The sequence below is a fragment of the Ceratotherium simum genome, chromosome 3 (assembly GCF_057802395.1).
Source record: "Ceratotherium simum simum isolate JZ-2026a chromosome 3, ASM5780239v1, whole genome shotgun sequence".
Classification (NCBI taxonomy): Eukaryota; Metazoa; Chordata; class Mammalia; order Perissodactyla; family Rhinocerotidae; genus Ceratotherium; species Ceratotherium simum.
This window is the reverse complement of record NC_141902.1, coordinates 13873402-13898415: the sequence shown is the minus strand read 5'-3', so window position 1 is coordinate 13898415 and position 25014 is coordinate 13873402. Positions and strand designations below refer to the sequence as shown.

The 25014-nt window shown below is 35.4% G+C and overlaps 1 protein-coding gene across 8 annotated transcripts in view; it reads right to left on the bottom strand.

Moving 5' to 3' along the window:
* The window catches only part of RALGAPA1 (Ral GTPase activating protein catalytic subunit alpha 1), a 241377-nt gene that overhangs the window by 112569 nt on the left and 103794 nt on the right, over nucleotides 1-25014 (bottom strand). For 5 of the 8 annotated variants that reach the window (XM_087422573.1, XM_014792116.2, XM_087422539.1 and 2 more), the window contains 10 exons: nucleotides 22380-23921; nucleotides 20455-20579; nucleotides 18921-19137; nucleotides 17494-17670; nucleotides 12092-12244; nucleotides 9409-9602; nucleotides 9058-9156; nucleotides 8343-8498; nucleotides 6568-6696; nucleotides 2513-2638 (listed from right to left, as the gene is read on the bottom strand). In XM_087422573.1, coding sequence (XP_087278699.1) covers nucleotides 2513-2638; nucleotides 6568-6696; nucleotides 8343-8498; nucleotides 9058-9156; nucleotides 9409-9602; nucleotides 12092-12244; nucleotides 17494-17670; nucleotides 18921-19137; nucleotides 20455-20579; nucleotides 22380-23921 — 2918 coding nt within the window. Of the gene's footprint in view, nucleotides 1-2512; nucleotides 2639-6567; nucleotides 6697-8342; nucleotides 8499-9057; nucleotides 9157-9408; nucleotides 9603-12091; nucleotides 12245-17493; nucleotides 17671-18920; nucleotides 19138-20454; nucleotides 20580-21595; nucleotides 21677-22379; nucleotides 23922-25014 lie in introns of all 8 variants that reach the window. The other 3 variants (XM_087422563.1, XM_004436400.3, XM_087422562.1) reach the window with 3 other exon arrangements.

The window sequence follows — 25014 nt, the reverse complement described above, 5'->3', positions numbered from 1 at the left end:
AAAGAACATGAGTCTATTAAGCAGTCCTGGATAGAATACTTAGAGAGGCAAGAAGTAAATCAAGACAGATCTGTGCAACATAAGTCAAAGTTGAAGAGATTTAGGAAGGACAGCGACATCAACAGGGTCAAATACTAGAGCGGCTAAGGGGAGGAGAACAAGAATACCACTAGGTTTGATGATTAAGAATCTGTTTATTCCTTTTTAAAAGATCATTCATTCATTCATAAGCATTTATCAGCTAAATAGACTATAAGCTCCTTGAGAGGAGTAATCTTCTACTTAATCTTTATAAACTTAGCATCTAGCCCAATGGCTGGCAATTAATAGGTACTTAGAAGATAGTTACTGTTTAAGCCCAAGAACTTTCTATGTAATAGGCCCTATCTTAGGTGCTGGAAATAAATAGATGGTTAAGACATAGTATCTATCCTTAAGAAATTTAGGGAGGCAGGCAGGTTTGTAAACAGTTAAAACATAAGATGATGTGTATAAGGTTCTACGTGAATAAATAGCTCAACTTGGGAAAGTCATAAAAGACTTCACAGAGGGGTCTTAGGTAACAGGATTTTGACAAATGATCAAAGTCAAGGACTGTGATTATGTGTGTTTGGGGTAATTAAGAGAGGCAAAAGGAGAACAGGTCTAAACAATGATGCTTTAGACAGAAGGAAATGGATTTTCAAAAGCATAGAACTGAAAAACAGCATGGTTGGTTCCATGTGGCTCTATGGCTGCAGTTTAATGTACAGTGGGAGATGGTTTCAGTGAAAACATGAAAATTAAATATGACCACTGTGGTATGCAACTTTCCCCTAAAATCTTCATTTTTCTAAGAATAATCACCAAATTTTGGTGATTATTTTCTTAGGCTTTTTGCTTTCTTCATTATTATTAGAATTAGCTCTTACTTTGGAGATTTTTTTCCCTCCACAAAAGAAGTGTTGTTTTGTTTTTTAAATCACTGCAGCCTACACAACGGCCAGGCCAAGAACAAGGCCACTCTGAAATGCAGACTGTATGAAGGAGGCTAGGCTAACCCCTAACAAACTCAAAACTGCCTAAGCAAATTAAAACTATTACCTATCCTTGACCTTCAGGATCTTCTGAAAATAGAAGCCACAAGTATTACATCCCTGAAGACCAAAGGTCAATTTGTAGAGTTTTTATTAAGTGTCACCATAAACTTGCATTGACCCACACAATTTCATGTATAAGTGAAGTTCACTTGTTTAACGAATGTTTTCTGAGTATATACCACATGCCAAGCAGCATGTTAAGCTCTGAAGATATAGCAGTAAATAAGGCCTTGTGGTGTTTATTTGTCTAAAGTATAAATCAGATACCAAACGTAATTACAAGTGTGATAAATGTTGCAAAGAGAAATACGGGTGGATGTAAAGTATATGCAACACTCCTGATGAAAACTGGATTAAAAAACGTCTTTCAGAGAACGCAAAAGTTTTTAAAAAACCATCAGCACAACTTCTGAGGAGCTATAATGTCTTTCTCCCTTCCTTTCTTTATTCTCTCTTCCCTTCTAATTCTAGGGACCAATTCAGGTCAAACACAGAGACCATCCGGCAATTAATCTAATAGGCATAACTTCTTGGATCTGTTAAACTCTTGGGAATTTATAATACATGGGCATTCAGCTAGAGACAGGTCTTGACTTAATGACAGAGTTATTCACTACCAGGCACATTGCTGGGTCCAGAGCACTAAGTGTCTTTATCCTAACTAGGAGACCTGATCACACCACTCCCCTCCACTTTGGTCTAAGAATTACTGAGTCCAGAACACTTAAGAATGCTTATCATGTCACACCTTCCTCTTCAAACAGAGGCAGACCTCTACAGAGGCACAAAACAACTTTTCATCAGTTTTTCATTTGAAATTTTTAAAAAGGCTTATAAACAACAATTAAAAGCATGTCTGCTCCTAATTAGACACTATCATCTTTTTTGTTAATGTTTAATATCTGGGGTAAGTTCCACCAGCAACTGTATAGTCACTGTTTAATTCTCCACCATCTCCTGTTCAAGCCTGCTAATGCTTCAGGTATATGGGATCCCCGTCCCAATTCCAGTTTCCTACAGCAGAACAGAATATTCCATTACATTGTGTGATTCAGCACTCTGGGAAATTGAGAGAGGGAGAAAGTCAGACATGTAGGTTTAGTGCCATCTCAATCTTAGAAGCCTTACATTAGCAGCATAGTATTTTGGCTCATAGGATGTTTCAATAAATGTCAGTGAGTAAATGAATGAATCCTGTTGAGATTGACATGTGAGTGGGTTCAATAATGAGAAAACGTTTCCAAAGCAGTTACAAACACAAAAAAGGCTATGCTTCTAATGGACATTCCAGCCTTTGCATCTGAAGGGTATGGCTGGTTAATGTTAACAATTGGGTAGATTTCCAAAGGAAAAGAAAAAAGGCAAATTTTACAAAATATACATTATGATTATAAAATCATTTAAATGCTAAAAATTAGCATCTGATTTCCTACCTTAACATCTGTAAACTGAGACACAGCAATATCAGGAACATTGGGATGGAGAGCAGGCAGTTCACAATATAAGTTGGGAAAGCAAACCAAAGAGCCCAGAAGAACTTGTGCTTCCACTCTTGGTGCCTGTGTATCAGATTTAAAAAATCTTTAGAATGTATTTGATTACACCCTTAAATTATTATAAAAAATACTTTATTACCTAACCATATTACACAGGGAAATCAGTGCAAAATAGAATTAAAAAATAAAAGGGGAAACATAGAAAGATTCAAGTTTTCACCTATATTTTCCACATAAACTACTGTTATTCTCAATAAATCCCACAAACAAATAGCAGAGCTTTCCTTAAAAGCAGCTAATAGCAGAAATCAGCTCCAGTCAATGAGACCGTAAATAGAAATACAGCTTACCTAACAGCATAAAATTACTCTAATTTTGAGGAAAAAAATAAATACTTTTCATTTTAAAGGCAACTCACACATCATAACATATTGTTCTAATGAGCAGATGACTCAATTTCACTAGATTGTATTTGTTACTAAGAACGAATAATGTAACTAAGGATGTAATATGAACTCTATCTTCAAGAAACAGGCACTAGTCTGGCTGGTTTTTACGATACATGCACATGAGAAAAGCTATACTGCCTATACTACTTATGGAAACAAAATCAGAATTTATACTTGGACTGCAGATGAAGGTAACTGTTCATCTGTTTTCCTTAACTGTATTAAGCCATTTCTCAAGTATAGCCCTTAACATTTCTTTTTCTTCTTCTGCTTTCTTGCATGTCCACCAAAAACCAATATCCACCTACTAATATATTGCTTTATTTACTAAAATACCTACACATTAATTTATATGCTTAACAATACCTAACAAAAATGCTAAAACAAATCTATTAGAAATATAATACTTCTATTCACATAAAACAAGCACCTATCTCCAGTAGGATTTCCTTATGTGAATAAATGTTATAACGGAGGCAATGGAATAGTACTCTATTATGATTTTCAACAAAATGACTCGTTTCCATATTTAAAAAGTAATCTAGATTTACAGATAACAAGGCTGTAGCATAAGGGGGCAGGGTAAGCTCATAGCTACCATCCGAATTTAAAATAAGTTATCCTATAAAAATGAAACTGATAAAAAGCCAGTATTTAATGAAAGAGATTAGCTAAGGGTTTTTCTTTAAAGGTGGATAAGGTAACTGGGAATGTTCAGGTATGTAGATATAATGGGGGCAGACCTGAAATGTGATTGTAATTAAGAAAGGCAAAATCTAATCAATTATTTTGTAATCTGCCTGGTGATGGGGGGGTGGCGTATTAACAGAAGGAAGATGATGATATGTATGGGATCTAAAACCGAAATCCGAAGAGCAAGATTTAGACTATGTTATCTCCAACATTACCCAGAGGAAAAGACTGTCCTTAACCTTATAGTGGAGACGTGGGTATCAGGTCTGATTCCTGCAATGATTTGGTTTCATATGCAGCCTTTCTCAAGAGGTGTTCCTCATATAAACCACAGCAAACAGAAAATGACTATTTTCTAAATTTTCCCAAAGATGTTGCATAACTAGTACCCCTCAAGATGCGCAGGAGAGAAATTTAGTCACATAAAATGGATGCCTAAGGATATTAGGGCTTCATTCTCCTGGAGAACCTTGAGAAAGGCTGCAGGAAATGTGCTGACAGTCATCTGAAATAATCGGCCCACTGAATAGTAACAGTTTTCATAGAAAACTGATTAAAAAAATGACATTGGTTTATGTATCATTCTTCTCTGGAGTTCTATCAACTTTTGCCATTATCCAAGAGATTGATAATCTGTGTAAACTGATAATACTATAATAGCCTTGTAACTTGATTACCGTCTTTACTTCATCTTCCATTTAATCTACTCCTAGATTAGTACACTTATTTAATATTCCTGAAGCACAGATTCAATCATGTCTCCCCCTACTTTAAAAAGTTAACTGTTTATCTAATATAGCATTATAATCTGATCTCTGGCATTCGAGAGCTTCCAAGACGTAGTCTAAAGCAGTGCTTTTCAACTTTAATGCCCATACCAATCATTTGGGATATAGTTAAAATACATATTCTGTTTCAGTAGGTCTTGGATGGGGTCTGAGATTCTGTTTCTCGTGTGCAGACCACATTTTGGGTAGCTGGGATCTCAAGTACTTTTCTGTTCTTCCCGTCCACTACTCTCTAGTTAGGTTAACTAGCTTCTAAACAAGATGGGATTATTTGTTGTTCCTTGAATACAGCTTACTCATGCCTGTTTCCCTCTGCCTGGAATACCTTCCCTCATTGCCATTCTCACTTATAAAAATACTACTAATCTTTCAAGGACCTATTCAAATATCTTTTCCAAGAAACCTCCCTCATATCCCTAAACAAATAAGATTTCTCTTTTGTCTGAATTACCAAATAATTTTATTTTATTTATACATTTTATTTTATTATTTTACTTTATATTGCATGTACGTGTCATATAATGTTCCAACTATGATACACATATTAATTAATTTAATCTTTATAAAATAACCTGATGAGGAAGGTTACCTCCATTTTATAGATGAAGAAACTGAGACAGAGAAATTAAGTAACTTGCATAAGGTCTCACAGCTGATGAGTGGCAGAGCTGGAATCTGAAGGCAGGCAGACTGGCTCTGGACTCCATGCTTTTAACTCCTGTGCTAAGCTGCTCCTACTGGTACCTATTTGTTGTCCTACCTTCTACGGTTGTTAATATACTTTCCTATCTTCCCAGTAGCAGACTATATGTTCCTTGAGCACAATGTGTACCTCATTTAATCTATATCCTTCTGAATTGCACCCAAAGGAACACCTGGCACACAAGGGGAAACAAAACTTTAATAACCACAAAAGGGCTTATTACACCATGTTGAACACAGACTAGGTGCTGAATAAATACTTACACGTTCAATTAATAAACACCTATAAGCATGACGCTGTGCCAGAGAGGAGTCCTGGAGATACCAAGATGAGTAAGACACAATCACTGTTCTCAGGGAGCTGGAGAAACAGGCTTAATAACTATCTATAAATACCTGTTCTTCTCTTACTTGCACATTTCCTCTACATGACTGTATCCAGTTTCACGGCTTTAATACCATCTATAAGCGAGCTCCTGACTTGTACATGCAATGGCCCTCGTGACATCTCCTCATGGATGTCTAATAGGCAGCTTACTATGCCCCAAACAGAACTCCTTCTCATTCACTGTTGATCTTTTGCAGCTTATAAACTGAATAACGTACGTTAAACTGCTTTGCAAGTTATAAAGTGCTACTCAAATATTACTAATTTTTCTCTCCCAAATACTCCCAGTTTTTTCTAGTAGACTTTCAGTTAATCACTATTTCTCATTTCTACTTCTGCTCCAGAGTGATCTTCCTCAAATACAAATTTGATCGTGTCACTCCTTGCTTAAAATTCTTCAATGGTTACTCATTCTTTCCCTGGGACGAAATCTAACCTCTAGCACTATAAACACAGCTACTGCCTTCCTCTTGAGTTCATCTCTGCCACTTATATATGAACATGTTCCAGCTATACTGAGTTACTTGGCATTGTCTTGATGCTCCATAGCTGTATGAAAAATCCTCACATGCCGTGTTAGAGTTTAGAGCTTAGAGCATATTTTGGGGTTACCTCACCTGTTTCTTTCTTCCCTTTTGCTATAGTCCATTGCCCTTTTTTAAAATTTTCTTCCCTCCCTCTGTTTCATTAGATTTCCTCAATTTTAAATTCTGTTTTGCTTATCAGGTTTAATCCATTTTTATAGGTTCTGGGTCAATTCATCAACTAATTTTAGTACTTTCTTACATTTCAGAATTTGTTTACTTTTTTTTTTAAATGTGGGAGAAAGAATCAATTCCCATTAAACTATAAATTTTCTTGAACACCAGCTTGTTATATTTTATCAAGAATGGCTCTTCCTTTGTTGCTTTGTTAGTTGAGTCCTGGTTAACTCGTTTGCTATATTATGAAGAACAAGAAATAAAAACTTACATTGAGAAAAGCTGAAGAAGCCACTCTACCAGCCGCTATAATAAAATCCATAATCAGCATTGTGGCACCAGGCAAACCAAGCGAAAAAAACTGAGGCGAACAGTGCTTGATGATTGTATTGACAATATCCTTAGGAATCAGGAAAAAAGAGGAAAAGAATATCACAAATGTAATCTTGGGTACCAGCTAATCAATATCCATAAAAATAGAAAACATATGAAATAATGAAACAGGTAATTACTCTACAATGGCTAATTGGAAAGACTAATTCTTCACATGTGTGTGTGAGGAAGATCAGCCCTGAGCTAACATCTTTCGCCAATCCTCCTCTTTTTGCTGAGAAAGACTGGCCCTGGGCTAACATCCATGCCCATCTTCCTCTACTTTATATGGGACGCTGCCACAGCATGGCTTGATAAGCGGTGTCTCGGTGTGCGCACGGGATCCAAACCCCGGGCCACTGCAGTGGAGCACACGCACTTAACCACTACGCTACCGGGCTGGCCCCTGGAAAGACTAATTTTAACTCTCCCAAATAATCCATGCTTAGTATTATATTCTGTCAAAGGAAATAAACTTAAAACATATTTGTTTAAGTGACATCAATAAGCATTTTTTTGCACTAGAGAGCAAGATGGAAGGCTCTTTGCTTCAGAGGGTTAAAAATATAAGGCCCACGTGTTGTAAAACCAAACTGCAGAGTACATCCTCCTGCCACCTATTTGCTTCCATGTAATAACGCTGATCTCTGAAGTTGCATGACCTGTTATATGGCAACTGGTGAGATTCTCTTTTTTAGATAAATTGAAGTTCTTTGATGATAGATATTTAACCTCAGAAATCTAGATCTAGGCATTTTTGAGGGAATATTCTTAACTTGGTTATTCATTGACTTTGCCTTTGGAATTTACCATGAGGATGCAGCGTATTAAGCCATATTACTTAACCCAATTCATCTTAAATGAAAGCTCTCTTTTTCCACTAATTAAGAGTGTGATTTTATTTGAAACATGTTCATAAGATAGAACACTGTAAAATAGTTATTTCTAATTAGTGTAAAAAGTTTTTTAATTTTTCAGAAAGAAATATAATCATCTTTTAATATTAACTTAATGCTCTCAAAATGAACTGCAAGGGAAATTTAACCACATTATGATAAAAATGTTTACATTACTTTGACTTACAACCTCCCACATTTTTTAGTCTAATAGCCAGGATCAAGATCCCTGAAGTAATGTTCTGGAGTCATATTTATGACTATGTAATGTAATGATTGTGATTAATACAAATACCAAGTCAATATAACTGTCACTAAGCTAATACAATCTACAATAGTAAGAAAATGTGATGTGCTGATTCTTAAAGTGGGAAAAAACCTGACTGCTACACAACTAGACGAGTAAATCCATATGCGTCAAGTGCCAATTATCAAGTAACAACTACAAAATGCCTAAGAATAAGTACATTAGGACATTAAAGGAAGATGTTGTCAGTTTAATCAAAGGATGGTTTATCTCTTCAAAAGTGAACTAGTTGGTATAACATTAGAGAAAAGAAGTATTTAATAATCAAGTCAATCCCCCTAACTATAATAACTTGTTTTCCTACTACATTTCAAGAACAAATGAGGTCATAAATGGAAGGAACTTGTAAATAAACTGCTACATAGGGAGTATTTTTAATTCTAGACCTTAAGAAGTCAAGAGTTAAACAGAATCAAGAATCAAAGGTAAACTTATAAAGGAAGCAACTTGTTAGAAAGTATATATATTTACCTGATCAATATGAAGTAATCCACAATGCATGATATTGTAGAAATGTGTTAGAAAATCTCTATTTGGAGAAACATCTTGTCTTCTTTTCATTGTGTTACAAATAAGTTTATAAGCATGTAATTTACCTTGTTTATATTTATCAGTCAACATGGTTGCCTACAATTAAAAGATGTTGGTTTTAATACTCAAAAACAAATATTGTTTGTTAAATACTTAAACAATTGATTACAGCAAGCAATATATTTGTTTTCATTTATTTCTATGTTGGCCTAGTTTCTTTAATGAACTAAATATCAGGATTATTGAAACTACTCTTATCATTAAAATGACACAATGTAGGTTTGAATAACAACACGCTGTTTCATTAGGAAAATGCACCAAACATATCAAATAATATTTAAAAGAATTAGACCTTTAAAAGTACATAATATATTCTATGACACAAATTCAAGGTTTATATTTCACTTAAATACAACAAAAACATAATTTTCTATATTCAATTTTGTTTTATTAAATAAATAAAAATGATGCATCCTGTATAATAATTTTGCTATGTGTCCACTCTCCTCTCTATATAATCCCTAATGATTAGTTAAAAACTAAGTACTCTGGAAGTCTATACAATAGCTAAAATATCCATCAAATGTTTAAGACTGACCATATACCTACTTACCAAATGAAACTTTTAAATTAATATTTTATATAGTAAGCTTACCTTGAAAAGCCAAGGTGTAAGAATTCTCAGTGGAGGAATCAAAACTGGTGGAGAAGGGGAGGTCAGGTTATCAGTTGAAATGCCGAGGTTATCTCTAATCTGTAATTTTCAAATAAAATGCAACAACCTATGAAAAGTGTTCTCTCTTCCAGTTTGTTTTACCTTAAAATTTAAGTTCAAGTCCGGTTTCAATCACTAACTATATATTTAATCAAAGTTAAGTGACGTCACCATGCTGGGCACCAGTTTATAGTAAGGTGGTGTGTGACAATGTTATCTAAGGCTTTTTCTACTTCTTAAAACTTTATTTTTCTTTCTTTTTCCCTTTATATCTTTTCTTTCCTTTTTTACCTTAGCTAAATTCTGCCAAAGTTCACAGAGGTAATCAAAAACTTGAGCGTGTATTTCAGGATCCATAATAGCGTTGACATCTCCCAAAATGCCTAGCATTCTTCGCCACATTACAGTAGCAACATCAGCATGCCATCCTGTGAGAGTACCCCCTGCCATCACACTACAACATTCAGATGGAAATTCACTGATTTCTACAGAAAAAAATAATACACCAGTGTCAGTAATCTTTCTAGAGAATTGGTCACAAAAACAGAAAAGTGTCAAATTAATCTTAAATATCTAAAAAAGTGAATAAAAGAAATGTCAATATGCATTAACGTTATTTTTTCCTGATAAGGTCAGAACCTCAGCAGTTCATAATTCCTTGTTATGGCAATAATTACTTATTCAATAGTGCTTCTATCTAGATTTACCTAAGGAGGAAATGATGCAGACACCAGAAGGAGAAACTTACATTTGATATAAAGATCATATTTATAACTACATACTCTCTCTTATATCTAATAGCTGCTTCAGGTTATATCATCAAATTATCAGAAAAATCTCAGGCTGAAGGCAGATCCTGTAGGCTATCTTCATAAGCCTGTTTCTTTATAGTTAAAACTTTCAAAGAAATGTATTTATATATGCACAATTAAGTCAGACCTAGCACTAAAAGGGATGTCATAATGGCATTTTTACCAAAATTTAAACATAATCTGAAATTTCCATAATTATATTTCCTTTGTTTATTAATATTGATAAGATAATATGTAAGAAATAGAGGTAACCTTGGGTCCTAGTTTCATTTCTGTCACTAATTATGTGATAGTGTACAAGTTACTTAATAACCTCTTTAAGGCTACACGTCCTCATTTGTAAAACAGATGATTCAGCTAGGTATCATAGCTCTCCTCCAGCTTAAAAAAAATCTATTATTCTATTCGATGTATATAATGGAAAAGGCAAAATCATTAGAAAGTCAGCAAAGATGTTTCCTGCTTGATAATATCTCAATGTACTGATAATCTACAAGTTTGTTCTTAGTATATGTACATCCTTTACTCCTAATGTTTAACTTTTTTCCTCTTTGCATGTAAAGTGTACAATAACTGTATTATCAAAAAGTTACTAAATATTTAGTCTTTCACCATAATAAAAAATAGGCTTCTGGTGTAAATCCACTAAAATAAAAGAAAACAAACAAACAAAAACACTGCTGTTTTAACCATCACTGTTAACATCTCCCTACTCTATGGAACCTTCATAACCGAGCGATAAATCAACTGATTTGTCTCTAACTTATCCTTCTTGAAGTAAAGCTAACAAAATTTTAAACGATTACAAAGCAAGCAACAATGTACGATCCTCCTTTAAATCCTGGATTGGGTTGGCGATGGTGTGGGGTAGCTGAAAGGATATTATTGGGACAGCTGAGGAAATCTGACTATGGACTGAAATTGCAGTGGTGTATCATGTTAAATATCTCAAATATGGCCATTATATTGTGGTTATGCAGGAAAGGGACACTTATTCTTAGGACATACTCACTGAAGTGTTCGGGTGTGAAGGGTCTGATATTTGCAATTCACTTTTAAATGGCTCAGCAAAAACAACAAAGGGCTGGAAAGATGTTTTTTGTGCATGTGTGTGCATGGAAGTAGATACGGAGAGAGATAAAGTGACCAAATATTAACAAATGGTGAATTTATCTGAAGGATTAATGGGTATTTATTTTACCAGTCTTGCAACTTTTTTAAGTTTCAAATTTTTTCCAAATGTTGGGGAGAAAACTGAAAACAAACAAAAACAAACAAAAAATTGCAGGCCAAACGGAGAAAAGGTCAGAAATAATCCACAAACCAGAAAGCCAGGGCTATGTAACTGCAAGGTAATTGCATATTAAGAGAATGAGTACCTTAAAAAAAGGACCAGAAGTTACATGGCTTTAAATTTCTTCCTTTGGTCAGGGCACAAATGTGCTGCATTACCAATGAAAACTGGCATTTTATATTATTCATTGTAAATATCTCATCAACTATGTCCTTGACCAAAGTTTTTGGCATATTTGCAAAATGGCTTTTTATCCTGATGCTCGTTATGTCACGTAGGACTTAGCAAAAATAACCATTTTTAACTTGCAGTGTCTAAGGTTTCCTAGTCACTTAACACTTACTTGAAAATAAAAGTACTTCATTTGGACCTCCTACTTTTTAATTATATTTAGTTGATATACTTGCAGAATCAAAATTAATAAAAAATCATTGCTGTGATCAATTGTTTCCGTGAAAGCCGGAGTTGCGAGTGATAGTGCTACTGCTTTCTCCTGTGAGCCAGCGGGCTCTTCAGAGACAACATTAAGAATAATGATGTCAAATTACGTATTTCCTGTTTTAGGAAATGGCACCATATCAATAAATGACAATATAATACAAAAAATAATGTCATCATTAATGCTAGGACTATACTCAATTATAATAAAATAAATAACAAAAACCAGAGTATAAATATCTTTAAGAGCAAGAATAAATGTTATAGTAACAAATTTCCAAAAGACTTAGAAAAAAGTGGAAAAGACTTATACTAATACATAATCAACATATATAAAATACATAATCAAGTTGAAGATGCTTTATTTAAGATCTCCTGACACTAATGCCCCGGAAGGAAAAATGGCAAATATCTAATTTCCAAAGATTGCCTAGGTCATCTGGCGTCTGCAGAACAGAGTGGTGGAGCTTCTCATCGAGCTGCAGATCCTTCTGCTCCATGTGATCTATATTCAGTGTGGAAGGAGAAGGTGTCTGTGACCTGGATCCCAGAGCTGAATGGACTGGAGAAGCACTTTCTGAACCTGTAAATATAATTTCATAAAATTACCATTAAGAAGATATTCAATACCTGCTACCTAAGATGTAATGATTAAAACCCCAATAAAATACGAATTTAAAACATCAAAAGATAAAACGGGTTATAAATTGGCCAAAGAGGTCATAAAATCATAGTATTGTACAAGATTTTCTCTCTAGGGGTCTCATCTCATGTCTACATGGGACTGGTATGGAATCAGAACTGGACATACCAGTTAATACGAGCCATCAGTGAGAGTGAGAATGTCTACTCCCACTCCTGGTCCAGCTATAGAAAATCTGGGGCCCACTGCTACTCTACTCCACTTACTTCAGACTCAGGGCAATTCAAGAGAAGAGAAACTTGCTCACTGTGGCTCTACATGCCACTATCATTGCTAGCCTGGATTACAGTGGTCCCTTGTGGTCCCCAGCCTTCTGTCTCCCCAACACCTCTACTCCTTCCTCCTAATCCATTCTCCATGAGGCAGCAAAAAGATCTAAAAATCTAACCTGATCATGTCACTCCCTCATTTAAAATACTTCTATGGCTCCTCTCTGGCCTCACGATAAGTCTGAACTTCCTAGTGTGGTTTTCCAGTCTTTCTGCAACTTTCTTACTGTTCCAACGATCCTCCTAGTACTTTTAAGTTCTAGCCATAGAAAGTAAATTACTGATATTTATCAGGATGTATCATACCTCTAGCCTTTTCCACACGTTTTTCCTTTGCATGGAGCCCTAATCCTCTTCTTTTAGGTCTGGTTAACTTCTTTTATTTTTAGGGTCTCAGCTTAGACACTGCTTCCTAAGAAGCCTAATCCTGACCTGCCCCGTATGAATATGGAGTCTCTGTTATAAACCCTTGTACCTCCCCATTATACCACTTATCACAGTGACTTGAAACTGTCTGTTTGGTTTTAAATATCCCTCAGTAGCAAAGTCTCTGTGAAACTGCCTGTTTGGTTTTAAATATCCCTCAGTAGCACATACACTCTGTAAGCACGGGGACCATATCTATGTAATATACTACAGTATTGCCAGTGCCTAGTATAGTGTTTGGCACATAGCAGGCACTCTTGTTAATCTGAATTACATGTAGCATAATTTAATACTGTATTGAACAATTGACGGTGGTTGTGTAGTGGAGTGCTGCTAGTGCTAAGCAAGCAGTTAAAATATTAGGTCTTTTTATTTTAAGCTTCTTTCTAGCAGAGAAATATCAATATTCTGGACTCAATAATTGTAAAACTCTGCTCTTGTTACCTCTTTATATACAGTAAAGCAAAAACCAAGTAGATTAAAAACATATTTCTATTACTTTAGTTCCACAAACATGTCATTCCATATTGTTTACACAATTTTAAAATATAACAAAATAAATGCCTTAAAAAGTACATATAGGGGCCGGTGCCGTGGCTTAGCGGTTCAGTGCGCGCGCTCCACTACTGGCGGCCCGGGTTTGGATCCCAGGCGCGCACCAGTGCACCGCTTCTCCGGCCATGCTGAGGCGGCGTCCCACATATAGCAACTAGAAGGATGTGCAACTACGACATACAACTATCTACTGGGGCTTTGGGGAGAAAAAGGGGGAAAAAAGGAGGAGGACTGGCAATAGATGTTAGCTCAGAGCCGGTCTTCCTCAGCAAAAAGAGGAGGATTGGCATGGATGTTAGCTCAGGGCTGATCTTCCTCACAAAAAAAAAAAAAAAAGTACATATAGAGCTCAGAATGCCTTACTGAAAGATAATCATATGACTCCACCTAGGCTCAATTATGATACATAGGAAGTGGTAAGTTTCCTTCATTTGAGATTCAGTGTAAATTCATATGGCACAAAATCATGTTACAGGACAGCCATAAAAGCTTAAGGATTTTATACCTTAGTAAAAACAGACTGTTGAGAGCATAATGAAAACAATCTTCTTAATATTCACCAAAAACTTTAAGTATATGACATAAAAATCATCAGTCCTTTAGTCAAATGCTTTGCAATACAAATCTATTTCTCTTATCTCCATATATTATCTTCATCCATAAAAATCTGATTCATTTTTTAAGAACTAAGACTTTAAGTAATTTTTTATTAAGTTTAGCTATTAGAGAATCACTACTGCCTTTAATTTTATTAATAATAATCTATAATAGCTGACTTACAGACTTTTTCCTCTTAAAGAATTATTATTTTTTTTTTTTTTTGCTGAGGAAGATTCGCCCTGAGCTAACATCTGTTGCCAATCTTCCTCTTTTTTTGCTTGAGGAAGATTAGCCCTGAGCTAACATCTGTGCCAATCTTCCTCTACTTTGTACGTGGGTCGCTGCCACAGCATGGCTGATAAGTGGTGTAGGTCTGCGCCCAGGATCTGAACCTAGGCAGCTGAAGAGGAGCACGCCAGACATGAACACTATGCCATGGGCCCGGCCCCTAAAGAATTTTTTTTCAATAAAAGTATTTTATAGTGATATTCATGCCTGAAAAGAGGCTATCTATTTAATTTTTGTTCTTATCTCCTATATTAGATTTCTTTTGTAGTTTCTGAAATTATTATAAGAAAATAAAAGGAGATTTCAGGACTAGAAACATCCTTTTGATAGAACACAGCTATACTTAACATTAATAGTGTGATAATATATGCAAACTTCACCTTTAGAAAACACTGTGTTGAATAGTTTGAGTATATGGAGTTGTACTCTTTGCTGAATTTTATACCTTTTAAACAGAAATCAATCCTAGAACTGCTTTAGTTTCTTAGACAAACACTCCTGTACTAATACCAATGCCACTGATTGATTAGAATTCTTAATAAAACTTCCTAGTAGAGTTCTAGAAATAGTCACTATGTATAGTAAATATAGGTTACATACATATTAAAAACTCTTAGAAGTTGAATTATCCAAAAATCATATTGAGGCAAAAGGCCTAAAACAAGTTCTCCATACATATCAAATTCTATTTTTAGAATTTTTGTATGGAACTCTATTTTTGATGACTAAAGAGAAATAAGAAAGAAAAAGTGTGGTCACACTTCTTTTACATATTGTAATCTTTTGAACACACAGCAGTCTGATTAATAGCTTAAAGAAAACTAGAATAAGGCTTGTACGGGAAACACCTCTGGTTCACTGGCAAGCATGATGTTTAGAAACTCTTCATTCCTTTGAAAGGACAGTAGGCCTCCAGATTAAGACAGAGACACATATGGTGGTATTCTTTTGAGTCACAGGCTGGGAGGGTTATGCAGGGGATCTCTAAACCGGTGAGAAAACTTCTCAGGCATTTTATTATTTCCACCTTGAAATTCCACTTTTTTCAAGGTTCAGTAATGTCTCTACACTATCTAAAAATTTAGAGTTTGATAGTATTAATATTTGTACTAGAGTAGAACATAAAACCCAACATTTGTTTTTTTTTAATTCACCCATTTTAAGTGTACAGTTATATGAATTTGGCAATTGTACATAGTCCTATAATCAATGACACAATCAAAATATAGAACAGCCCGTCACCATTAATAGCTTTCTTGTGCCTACTTGCAGTTGATCCCCTCTCCTGACCCCCAGCCCCAGGTAATCACTGATCTGCTTTGTCACTATAGTTTTGTCTTTTCTAGAATTTCCTATACATGGAATAACAAAGTATAGTATGTAGTCTTTTGTTTTTCTTTTTTTTAAACTTATGCTTTTTATTATTTATTTATTTATTTTGTAGTATGTAGTCTATTGTATTTGACTCCTTTCACTTAGCACGTTTTTGAGTCACCTATGGTTTTGCATATATTAACATTTAATTCTTTTTTATTGCTGAGTACTATTCCAACAAATGTTCAATGAATGAATACATTACAATTTGATTATCCATTCACTGACTGATGGATCTTTGGGTTGTTTTCAATTTTTAGCTATTGTGAATAATACTGCCATGAACTTTCACATACAACTGTCTGAAGTAAATACCTAGGAATGGTCATATGGTAAATGTATGTTTAATTTTAAAAGATACTGCCATATTTTTGCAGAGTGGCTCTACCATTTTGCATTCCATTAGTAATGTATGATATTTCCAGTTGCTCTAACCCTCTTCAACACTTGGTATTGTCAGTGTTTTTAATGAGAGCTGTTTTATTATGTGTGTAGTGGTATCTCGTGGTTTTTATTTACATTCCCAATTACCAGTAATGTTGAGTATCGTTTCATCTACATTTATTTTTTAAGGACAACTATAGTAAAAGGTGTTTACTATAAAATAAGAATTTTCTTTGGTATTTCTCTTTGAATAATTTAAATTCTGTAATGATAAGACTGGATTTGACCCCACTGGTTTCTGTCCTCCAATCAGCCCCTATTCTGCAGTGGGGCAGGCTAAAGTTCTTAATTATCCTCTGACAGGAAAGCTGTGGAAAAGAAGAGGTAGGATCTGAAAACAGAGAATGGGTTCCGGCCTACTGAGTATTCCACTGGCCAAATTTCATTTGTTGGATTTGGCTGAGGAAATGTGCCTAATTCAGACACGCAGAAATCATTGCTGTAGTTTTGCACGTTCCACAAGATGCAAAAACCACCTTACTGATATTTAAACTGAAATGGACAATCACCCATCAAAAGGCATCTGACTGCAGTGGGAACCAGAATGAATTTGGACTATACAGTGGAACCCCTGAACTACGGGCCACTCTGGTCACTGCACTAATCTTGCAATAACGTTAACTCTGCATTTCACGATTGAATTTCTTGGACCCCACTTGTCATATTATCATTGGGTCTGACCACACATAAAATGTTGCTGAAAAGCATAATTTACTGTATAAATACAGAATATTAGTATATTGGCAACTAGGGCTTCTATTAGGCAATGTTCTTTACCTTTTCTATAATAAATACTCTGCCACAGAAATCTATAAAAATCTAGGCTGACTCTGAATGACAATGAATAAGGTATAGAGCAGTGCTTCTTAACTTTTTTTTTCAGTTATCCACTTAAAAATCACTGCAGGAAATGCTCTGGTGCAAATGTATTCAAAATTTTGCATACAATATTTGGAGTTCATAGAGTCCCCGAAGCTTATCCATATGGACTCCAGGTCAAGAAACTCTTATATTAATGTTTTCTTTTCCTCCATTGTTACATAAAGATGAGTGAAAAAATCATACTTAAATAGTAATAAGTAATACTTAAAATCTATCAAATAAAATTCTCAACAGATTCTTTGGTGGCTTAAAAAATGCGTTTAAGGAATACACTCCCTTGAGTAACTTTACCAGTAACTGTTGCAACTTCAGCAGAGAAAGCTTGTTGATTAAGACTGCTTGTTTCAGAATCTATGTGAAGCGTGGTTAGACTAGCCACTTCTTGCTCTTCAGCACTCTGATGATGGCCAGAACCTGAATCCACGTCAGCAGAGGATGCAATCCCAGCATCAGCTCCAAAGCCAAAATCTACAGCAAAAAGAAGTGCTAGTATATAGACGGCCCAATTACAAAACAAAAATATTCACAAGAGAGACACAGCTACTTCAGCAAAGTGATTAAACACCACCCTTCCCATAAATCTGTTCTACTTACATACCACTCAGCCAAGTGTACATAACATTAACACTTTGAAGTTTATAATAGAAACCAATTTTTAAAGGTTCTCATAGCTTACAATTAACAACAATGATAAAAGACAGCCCAACAAATGATATAGCATCACTATTCTTATCCATGTTTTCTGACAGCTGGTAATACAGTCAAGTACCACTTGACAGGGATACTTTCTGAGAAATGTGTCATTAGGCGATTTTGTCATTGTGCAAACATCATAGAGTCTACTTACACAAATCTAGATGGTACAGCCTACTACACACCTAGGCTATATGGTACTAATCTTATGGAACCACCATTGTGTATGTGGTCTGTCGAAATGTCGTTATGTGGCTCATGACTGTACACTTATTGCTTTTCACGTATTTCATAACCTCTAGTAGAGGTATATACAATAAAAATGGCACATATATGGTAAAAATCATTTTTCTCTTAAATCATATTCCTAGTCTGAGATCAGAGAAGTATATAATCCATGAAGGCAGGAAACACTAACTCTCCAATGCATCTCCTAGCTCTTCGCAAACTTGGTTCCCAAGGTTTTGACTTCCTTTTCTAAAATTTTGGTGTCCTTCACTGACTGCCAAGTGTAATACAGAATTATAAGCTATGTGGCAGTGATATAGCACCAAATAACATCACTGACGTCATTTTAACATGAAGTGATTATTCAAGAGTTCTGGTACTGTAGCACTGAACATAATTGTATTGAACATACTGAAGCACTGAATGTAACTAGACAGTGGTTCCCAAATATGAGTGCATGAAACAGCGCCAACTCATAACCATGATTGTCCTTTATTCTAATATCAAGTGCATCCTAAATTTTTTTCCTTTCTAAATTTTTGGTCTTGTTTTATCAAAGGACAGTGTTTTTTGTTTTTTAAAATACCTTTAGTTTGGCAAAGTAAAATTGTCCCAACTTGAAGTGATTCCTTAAAATTTCCTTTGGAATTTCACTGAGAAATGAAATCAACATATGTGGGAACCTCTGTCTAAGTAACATTAGAGAGGAAGGTGACGGTTATATAACCTATAAGTCAGTCTCTCACCGAAAACAATCAACAAAAAAACATACTGCTCAAATAGACAAAGATACTTGCTGTCAAATTTTCGGCCATCATACTGGAAAGCGCTGAAAGAATCTGAATGACTGTCTGAGCTGATAAGATCACTGCTCCCTGCACTAGCAGGAGAAGTCCATTCTGAGGGCACACCTGGGTCGTCAATAGGGCGCATTTGGCTTTGCTTGTTTAGAATATCAGGGAGGTCTTTGGGAATTTCGAGGCTGCCTGGACTACTTCCTCTTCTTGTCATAGTCTGAAAATTCAAGAAACATTTTACCATTAAAAAAATGTTTTTTTATTCTCACTAAGCATCTGAAATCTTTAATTCCCAAGACAATCATCACAATAAATGTTGAGATTCAGGGCCTGAGGTAGGAGGGGGAAAAGACACTAACCGAACGATCTACCTAACTTTACGGAGCTGGAGCCTGCACTGCTGTCGGTCTGCCTGAAGCAAAGACCCAGATATCAGACGGTGCTGAGCCCAGACTCTTAAGCCTCAAAAGGATCCATGGAGTGAATATATGTTAAGACAGCAGAAAGAGCAAAGTATTCAAATGGAAAAAGAAGAAGCAAACAGAAAAGATAGTGGAGGGAGGGAAGAACGATGGCAAAGTTGTCACTCCATAATGATTATATATAATGATTCCATAATATTTTCCCATTCAAGAAAAAACCTAAAAAAAAGGAAAATGCAATGGAGCTATACTTTCACTAAAGACGAGCTGAAATCCAAATGGAATATGACCATTTAAAAAAAGCAACTTCAGGGGCCAGCCCGGTGGCGCAAGTGGTTAAGTGCGCGCGTTCCGCTGCGGCGGCCCGGGGTTTGCTGGTTCTGATCCCGGGCACGCACCAACGCACTGCTTGGCAAGCCATGCTGTGGTGGCGTCCCATATAAAGTGGAGGAAGATGGGCATGGATGTTAGCCCAGGGCCCGTCTTCCCTAGCAAAAAAAAAAAAAAACGAGGAGGATTGGCAGATGTTAGCACAGGGCTGATCTTCCTCACAAAAAAGCAATTCTACATATATTTATCTTGCCTTAACATTTAAGCATTATTAGGAATAAAATTGCTTCCATTTTCACTTTGCCATAATTCTAATATTCAAAAATATAGGTAACTTTAAAATCTATTCCAAAGTTATCTGGATTGATTAAGCAATCAATATTTATGCTATCAAAATTATGAGAGGTGGGTCAGAAGACCTCTACTGTTATCTTTCCTGCTGAGGGCTGGCAATGGACATCAGGGTAGCCTGTGAGCGAAGATGAAAGATAGTGGGAGGACTAGGAAAGTAGTGGCTTATACCTAAGTGGTTGAGCAAACAAGTATTGCAATCTTTCACCTTGGTCAAAACTATAAGCCTGCTTGTTCTATGTCTTTGGATAAAAAATATTATGAAAATATAATTTAAAAATCTTAATTCAGAAAACGGGTTAAATTTTGGGGGAAGAGTGTTTTGAACAAAAATTTCTACATATATATTCTATACATATACTTGTACATAGGTATATATCTTAGTTTCTCTATCCTCCTCTCTAAAACCAAATAAATAAAATAACACTTACTGAGGCATTACCACTTCGCAGTCGTTCTGCTATAAACTCATCCATCAGATCAGGAACATTAGCATTGCTGCTGCCAATATCACTATTAAGAGGGGGCAGTTTGGGGCTCATGTCCTCTTTATTGACTAAAAATAAATAAATAACTATATATAGTGAGGAAAGACTTAACTGCATTTTCTAAATTAGAAATAAAAAAAACAACCCAAAACAAATTATCTATGCCATATCAATTATTTGCAAACATGCATTTACGAATAATTTCTCTCCTTTTAGATTTAATTTTAAGAATTAGTAAATTGATATTTACTTTCTTTAACTAAGCAGATGTTAGTCAATCTTCAGTATAACCTTAAACAGCAAGAAAGCTTATAGATAAGCACTAGTTGGAGTTAGGTTAATATCGCCTATAAAGAAATTGGTATATTTATCTTTCTGCCTGCCTCTATGCTTTTATTTAGAGCCTTAATAATTTGTAATTCCACTTTCCCCAAAAGAATTATTTGCAAGGAATATATCCCTTGAAATCTATGCAAATCTCAGTGGGATATAAATGTATTTAAGTTCAGATATTTAGAAATAAAAATTCTATGATTTTGACATAATGTTGTTTCTATTCACTATAAAATCTAACTTCACTGCTTTTAGAAAAAAGAGGCTTATTTTCACAAAGTATTTTCTGTGAAAAAAAGACAATAGTTATTTTAATATTTTATGGCTACATAATGATTTACATTAACAAGAAAGTTTTAAACTTGGGAAACTAACTTATAGAAAATAAGATATTTATTTATTTCACTATTACATTGTTGAAAAGTTGATTTCTCCACAATTTAAAGAAAATAAGCACTGTTTATATTCCTAATGAACTACAAAGCATTTGAGGTTAAGAAAATATATTGGTCAGGAGCTCATTGTGAAATACCATTATCTTTATATTACTTAGCCAGGCTTTGCTAAGCTGTCACAATACTGCCCCCAAGTGGCATTAATGGCTCAATGCAAGATGCATTATATAGCATTCTGTTAATCATGCTAACAAAACCATGTTAAACAAATAAAATCAAAACCTACCTTACTGCTGAAAGTTAATTTTCTATATCTGTAAAGTTATTTTAAATTTGAATCAAGAGAAAACAGTTACCATAATCTTGCTTTCTGTAATCTGTCCACAGAGGTTCCATATTTAAACAGTGATTGGCTATCATGAAACCTTTATGGACATCTAAAATCTCAGAAAAAAGAAAGTAATGATAAGTGTTTCAAGGACATAACTTGCATTCTATACACATGAATGCAAAACTAAAAAGCCTACAGCTTGTTTGGAAATGGCTTAAATGAAAAGTAACTAAATCCACTTTGAGATTAAAGAAATAATTTCCTCTTCAATGATAGTTAACTAAAAATGTTGGTGCTGGTTGTAGGACCTTGATTTCCATTATGTTATATAACGTCAAAGTAATTTTTTAAGAAAACAGATAAAACCAAATAAATCAGCAGTAAAAATGAATGAACTCAATTAGATATAACTGGTGCCCTCTTCAATATAAACTATAGGGGGGCAGGGGAGAAAGTATTCCAACTCCTCAGAAAACTTAATTTCAAGGCTCATGTAGTATACACTCAGAAAAAATAACTGATTTAGATAGCCTCTGAAAGGTCATTAAAATTTTCCTATATCTTCCTCTCTCCTATCTTGTTCAGCAGCAAAGAGGTTTAACTAAATGCCTTATAAGAGAAATTAGTAATTTAAATAAACGTTTTATGCTGGGAAAAATACAGCTGGGAAAAGGCGCATGCATAACCAAACAGAGAGAAAGCAGTGACCATCCCAAAGCTTTTTGATTGCTTATAGCTTGCTTCAGTTGCATTAAGCCAAACTGGTGCTGTCTTTCTCCTTTTGCGCTCTGCACACTGTTAGTGCTCACCTGCAGCTTTCCTTCCAAAATAGCCCATTACATGACTGTACAGATCCCTCAGTGGAGCCTCTGGTGGCATTCTGTTCTGCCTCTGTGGGGAAACATTTGCCTTCGGCTTCGAAAGAGCATGTACAACAGTTTTATAAACGCCACCCAGGGAGCCCTGCTGTAGTCCTGCCTCATGACTTGATGACCTAAGAGTACTACGACTACCTAGCTGATTACTTGCAATTCCTTCTTTTGGTAATACGGTGGTGGGAATCTCTGCAGATTCCTTAACTGTTTTACTACTTACTGCTGTTGCACTAACTGTATCTAGAGGCCTGTACACACCAGGTCTGACCAGCTCTGTAACAGTGTTTGAGCTGGTATGGGGGCTGCTGGTGCTGCTACTGCTACTACTACTAAAGCCACCGAGCTTCCGCAGTCTCATCTTCCACGGAGCCTCTTTGTTTTCCAGAGGATTATAAAACTGAACTGACTCAGTAGATGGTCTAAAAGTAACGTGAACACTATTTCGTTTTTTAGTAGCAATTTTCATGATTTTGGCTCTATGAGTTACTGTTTCAGACAAGCTCCTTTTCGTTGGAGAAAGCTTGCTAGTGTTTGTAACATGAGGCATTCTACGGTTAACAGGTGCTTTTAGTGTAGTTTTCTTGGCATGCATAACATGTGGGACAGTGATTTTTTCATTAATTTGCACACTCTTAACCTTTTCAACTAGTGTTATATCTACACAGGCATCTAATTCTGTGGCTGTTTGTCTATACAGATGTTTCCTCTTTTCTTTATCACAAGGGCTACCCGAACTAGGTTCCGATGACTGTTTATCACTGTTTAGTTGCTTAGATTTTTCAGAAGTTTTTGTTCTCATGAAACTGTCTAACTGGTTAGGTGCAATATTACTCACGAAGACAGCTGAGTTTGGTTCTTTTTGAAATTGTATGTTTTCAGGAGTCCCAACAAAAGAGGTGATATTTTCTGATGTACTTTCCCGGCCTATGTTTTCTAATTTATCTAAGGATGATCTTTTATCCCTATTTACTGCAATAATCACTTCCTGAGAAGCTGCATCTTTACCTAACTCATTTGTACTATGATTTTCCTGGTTTTCCTTAAAATATTCTTTCAGGGAGGAAAGAAGATCATCATCTCCTTCAAGGTCAATGTACTGGATCTGTTCGAAAGCTGAATCTGCAAGTTCTACTGGATCTATTAAGTGACAAAGATGGTCATATATGCTATCACCAACTTCCAGAGAAGACTCTCTACTCTGAGTATCAGTGATGTGGCTTTCAGTGGATCTAGTTACTGAAGAAGCCTCTGTGGCGCTCTGCAAGCTTGGCGCGTGACGGGACGAACTGGCAATGACAGGAACTGCACCTTTGGCTCGTTCAACAGTGAATGGTTCCAAGATGTCAGAAGTGCTGCTACTGCGAGGCAATGGCTGCTCCTCGTTCAAAGCACCAAAAACTTCATTTCCAGTGTCTTCACTTTGTGAAAAATGTCTGACTCTAGTTGGGCGGGGAAGTATTTGAGCATCATCAATATCTGCAAAAAAGAAAAATTATGTAGAGTGGGGACTATATGACTATGAAAAATAAGTATTAATTTCAACCATACCCCGAACATAGGCTTAAAAATAAAAAATCCTGAGATTTTTTGGTAAGCTCAATGAAAGAAAATCTATTAAAAATACAAATCTGTTTATAAATAATGATGGGAACAAGCCAATATAGCATGTAGTGTCAATGAATTAGAAAACTATCAGAATACATTTTAAAATGTTAACATGCAAAGAAACAGACAGTCAGGAGATGAAACATTTGGAAGTGCAGTTAAAGATAGAGCTGTGCCAATAAATCAAGCAATTCAAACTTGCTATTCACTTTTTCCTACTTACTTAAGTTCCAAGCAGAAAAGTGATCTTAACACAGAAAGCAGATCTAAATATCTCATTGCAGGATATTACAGGGTCTCAGAAATTCCTCTGTTTTTCTTACCAGGCAAGAGGCATCATCTTTTCTTCAAATGTTGCCTATCTGTCTGATCACATATTACAAACGGAAATCTCCACCCTCTTCCTAATGTTCTCTTTGTCAGGAAACTATTTATCTGTTTTGCTGAGGTGTTTTACTTCATTTTATTATAGTATTAAAATCTATTTATCCTTCCCAAATAAAATCAATACATTGTTTAAAAAATTAATTATACTTTTTCATTTCTGACACAAACACCATTTAATCTACTAGGAAGAAACCTCTGCCTATCATCGGCCCTTTCCATTAAATAACATCAACCTCTAAAAACCGTGCCTGTGTCTACTTACATCTCTTTTTAAGAATCACAGATTTTAGAGTCAAAATGGACATGACAGATTATCTAATTTAACTCTGAGGAAAGTGAAGCCACTTTCTCACATTTATAATCATCAAGTCTGAGAAGCAGGCTGTGTTCCATGACGTTCACTGCACCGTTTTTGCTGCCTGAAGTGCTAAGTATACGGTAAATCCTCAAAAATCTTCATGAAATTGAAAATCACAAGATGAAGTACTATTTAACTGTACAGATATACACAAATTAGTAATTTTAGAAGTAAAATACAGAGTCTACGAATCCATCATGGCCTTTACATTACCTAGAA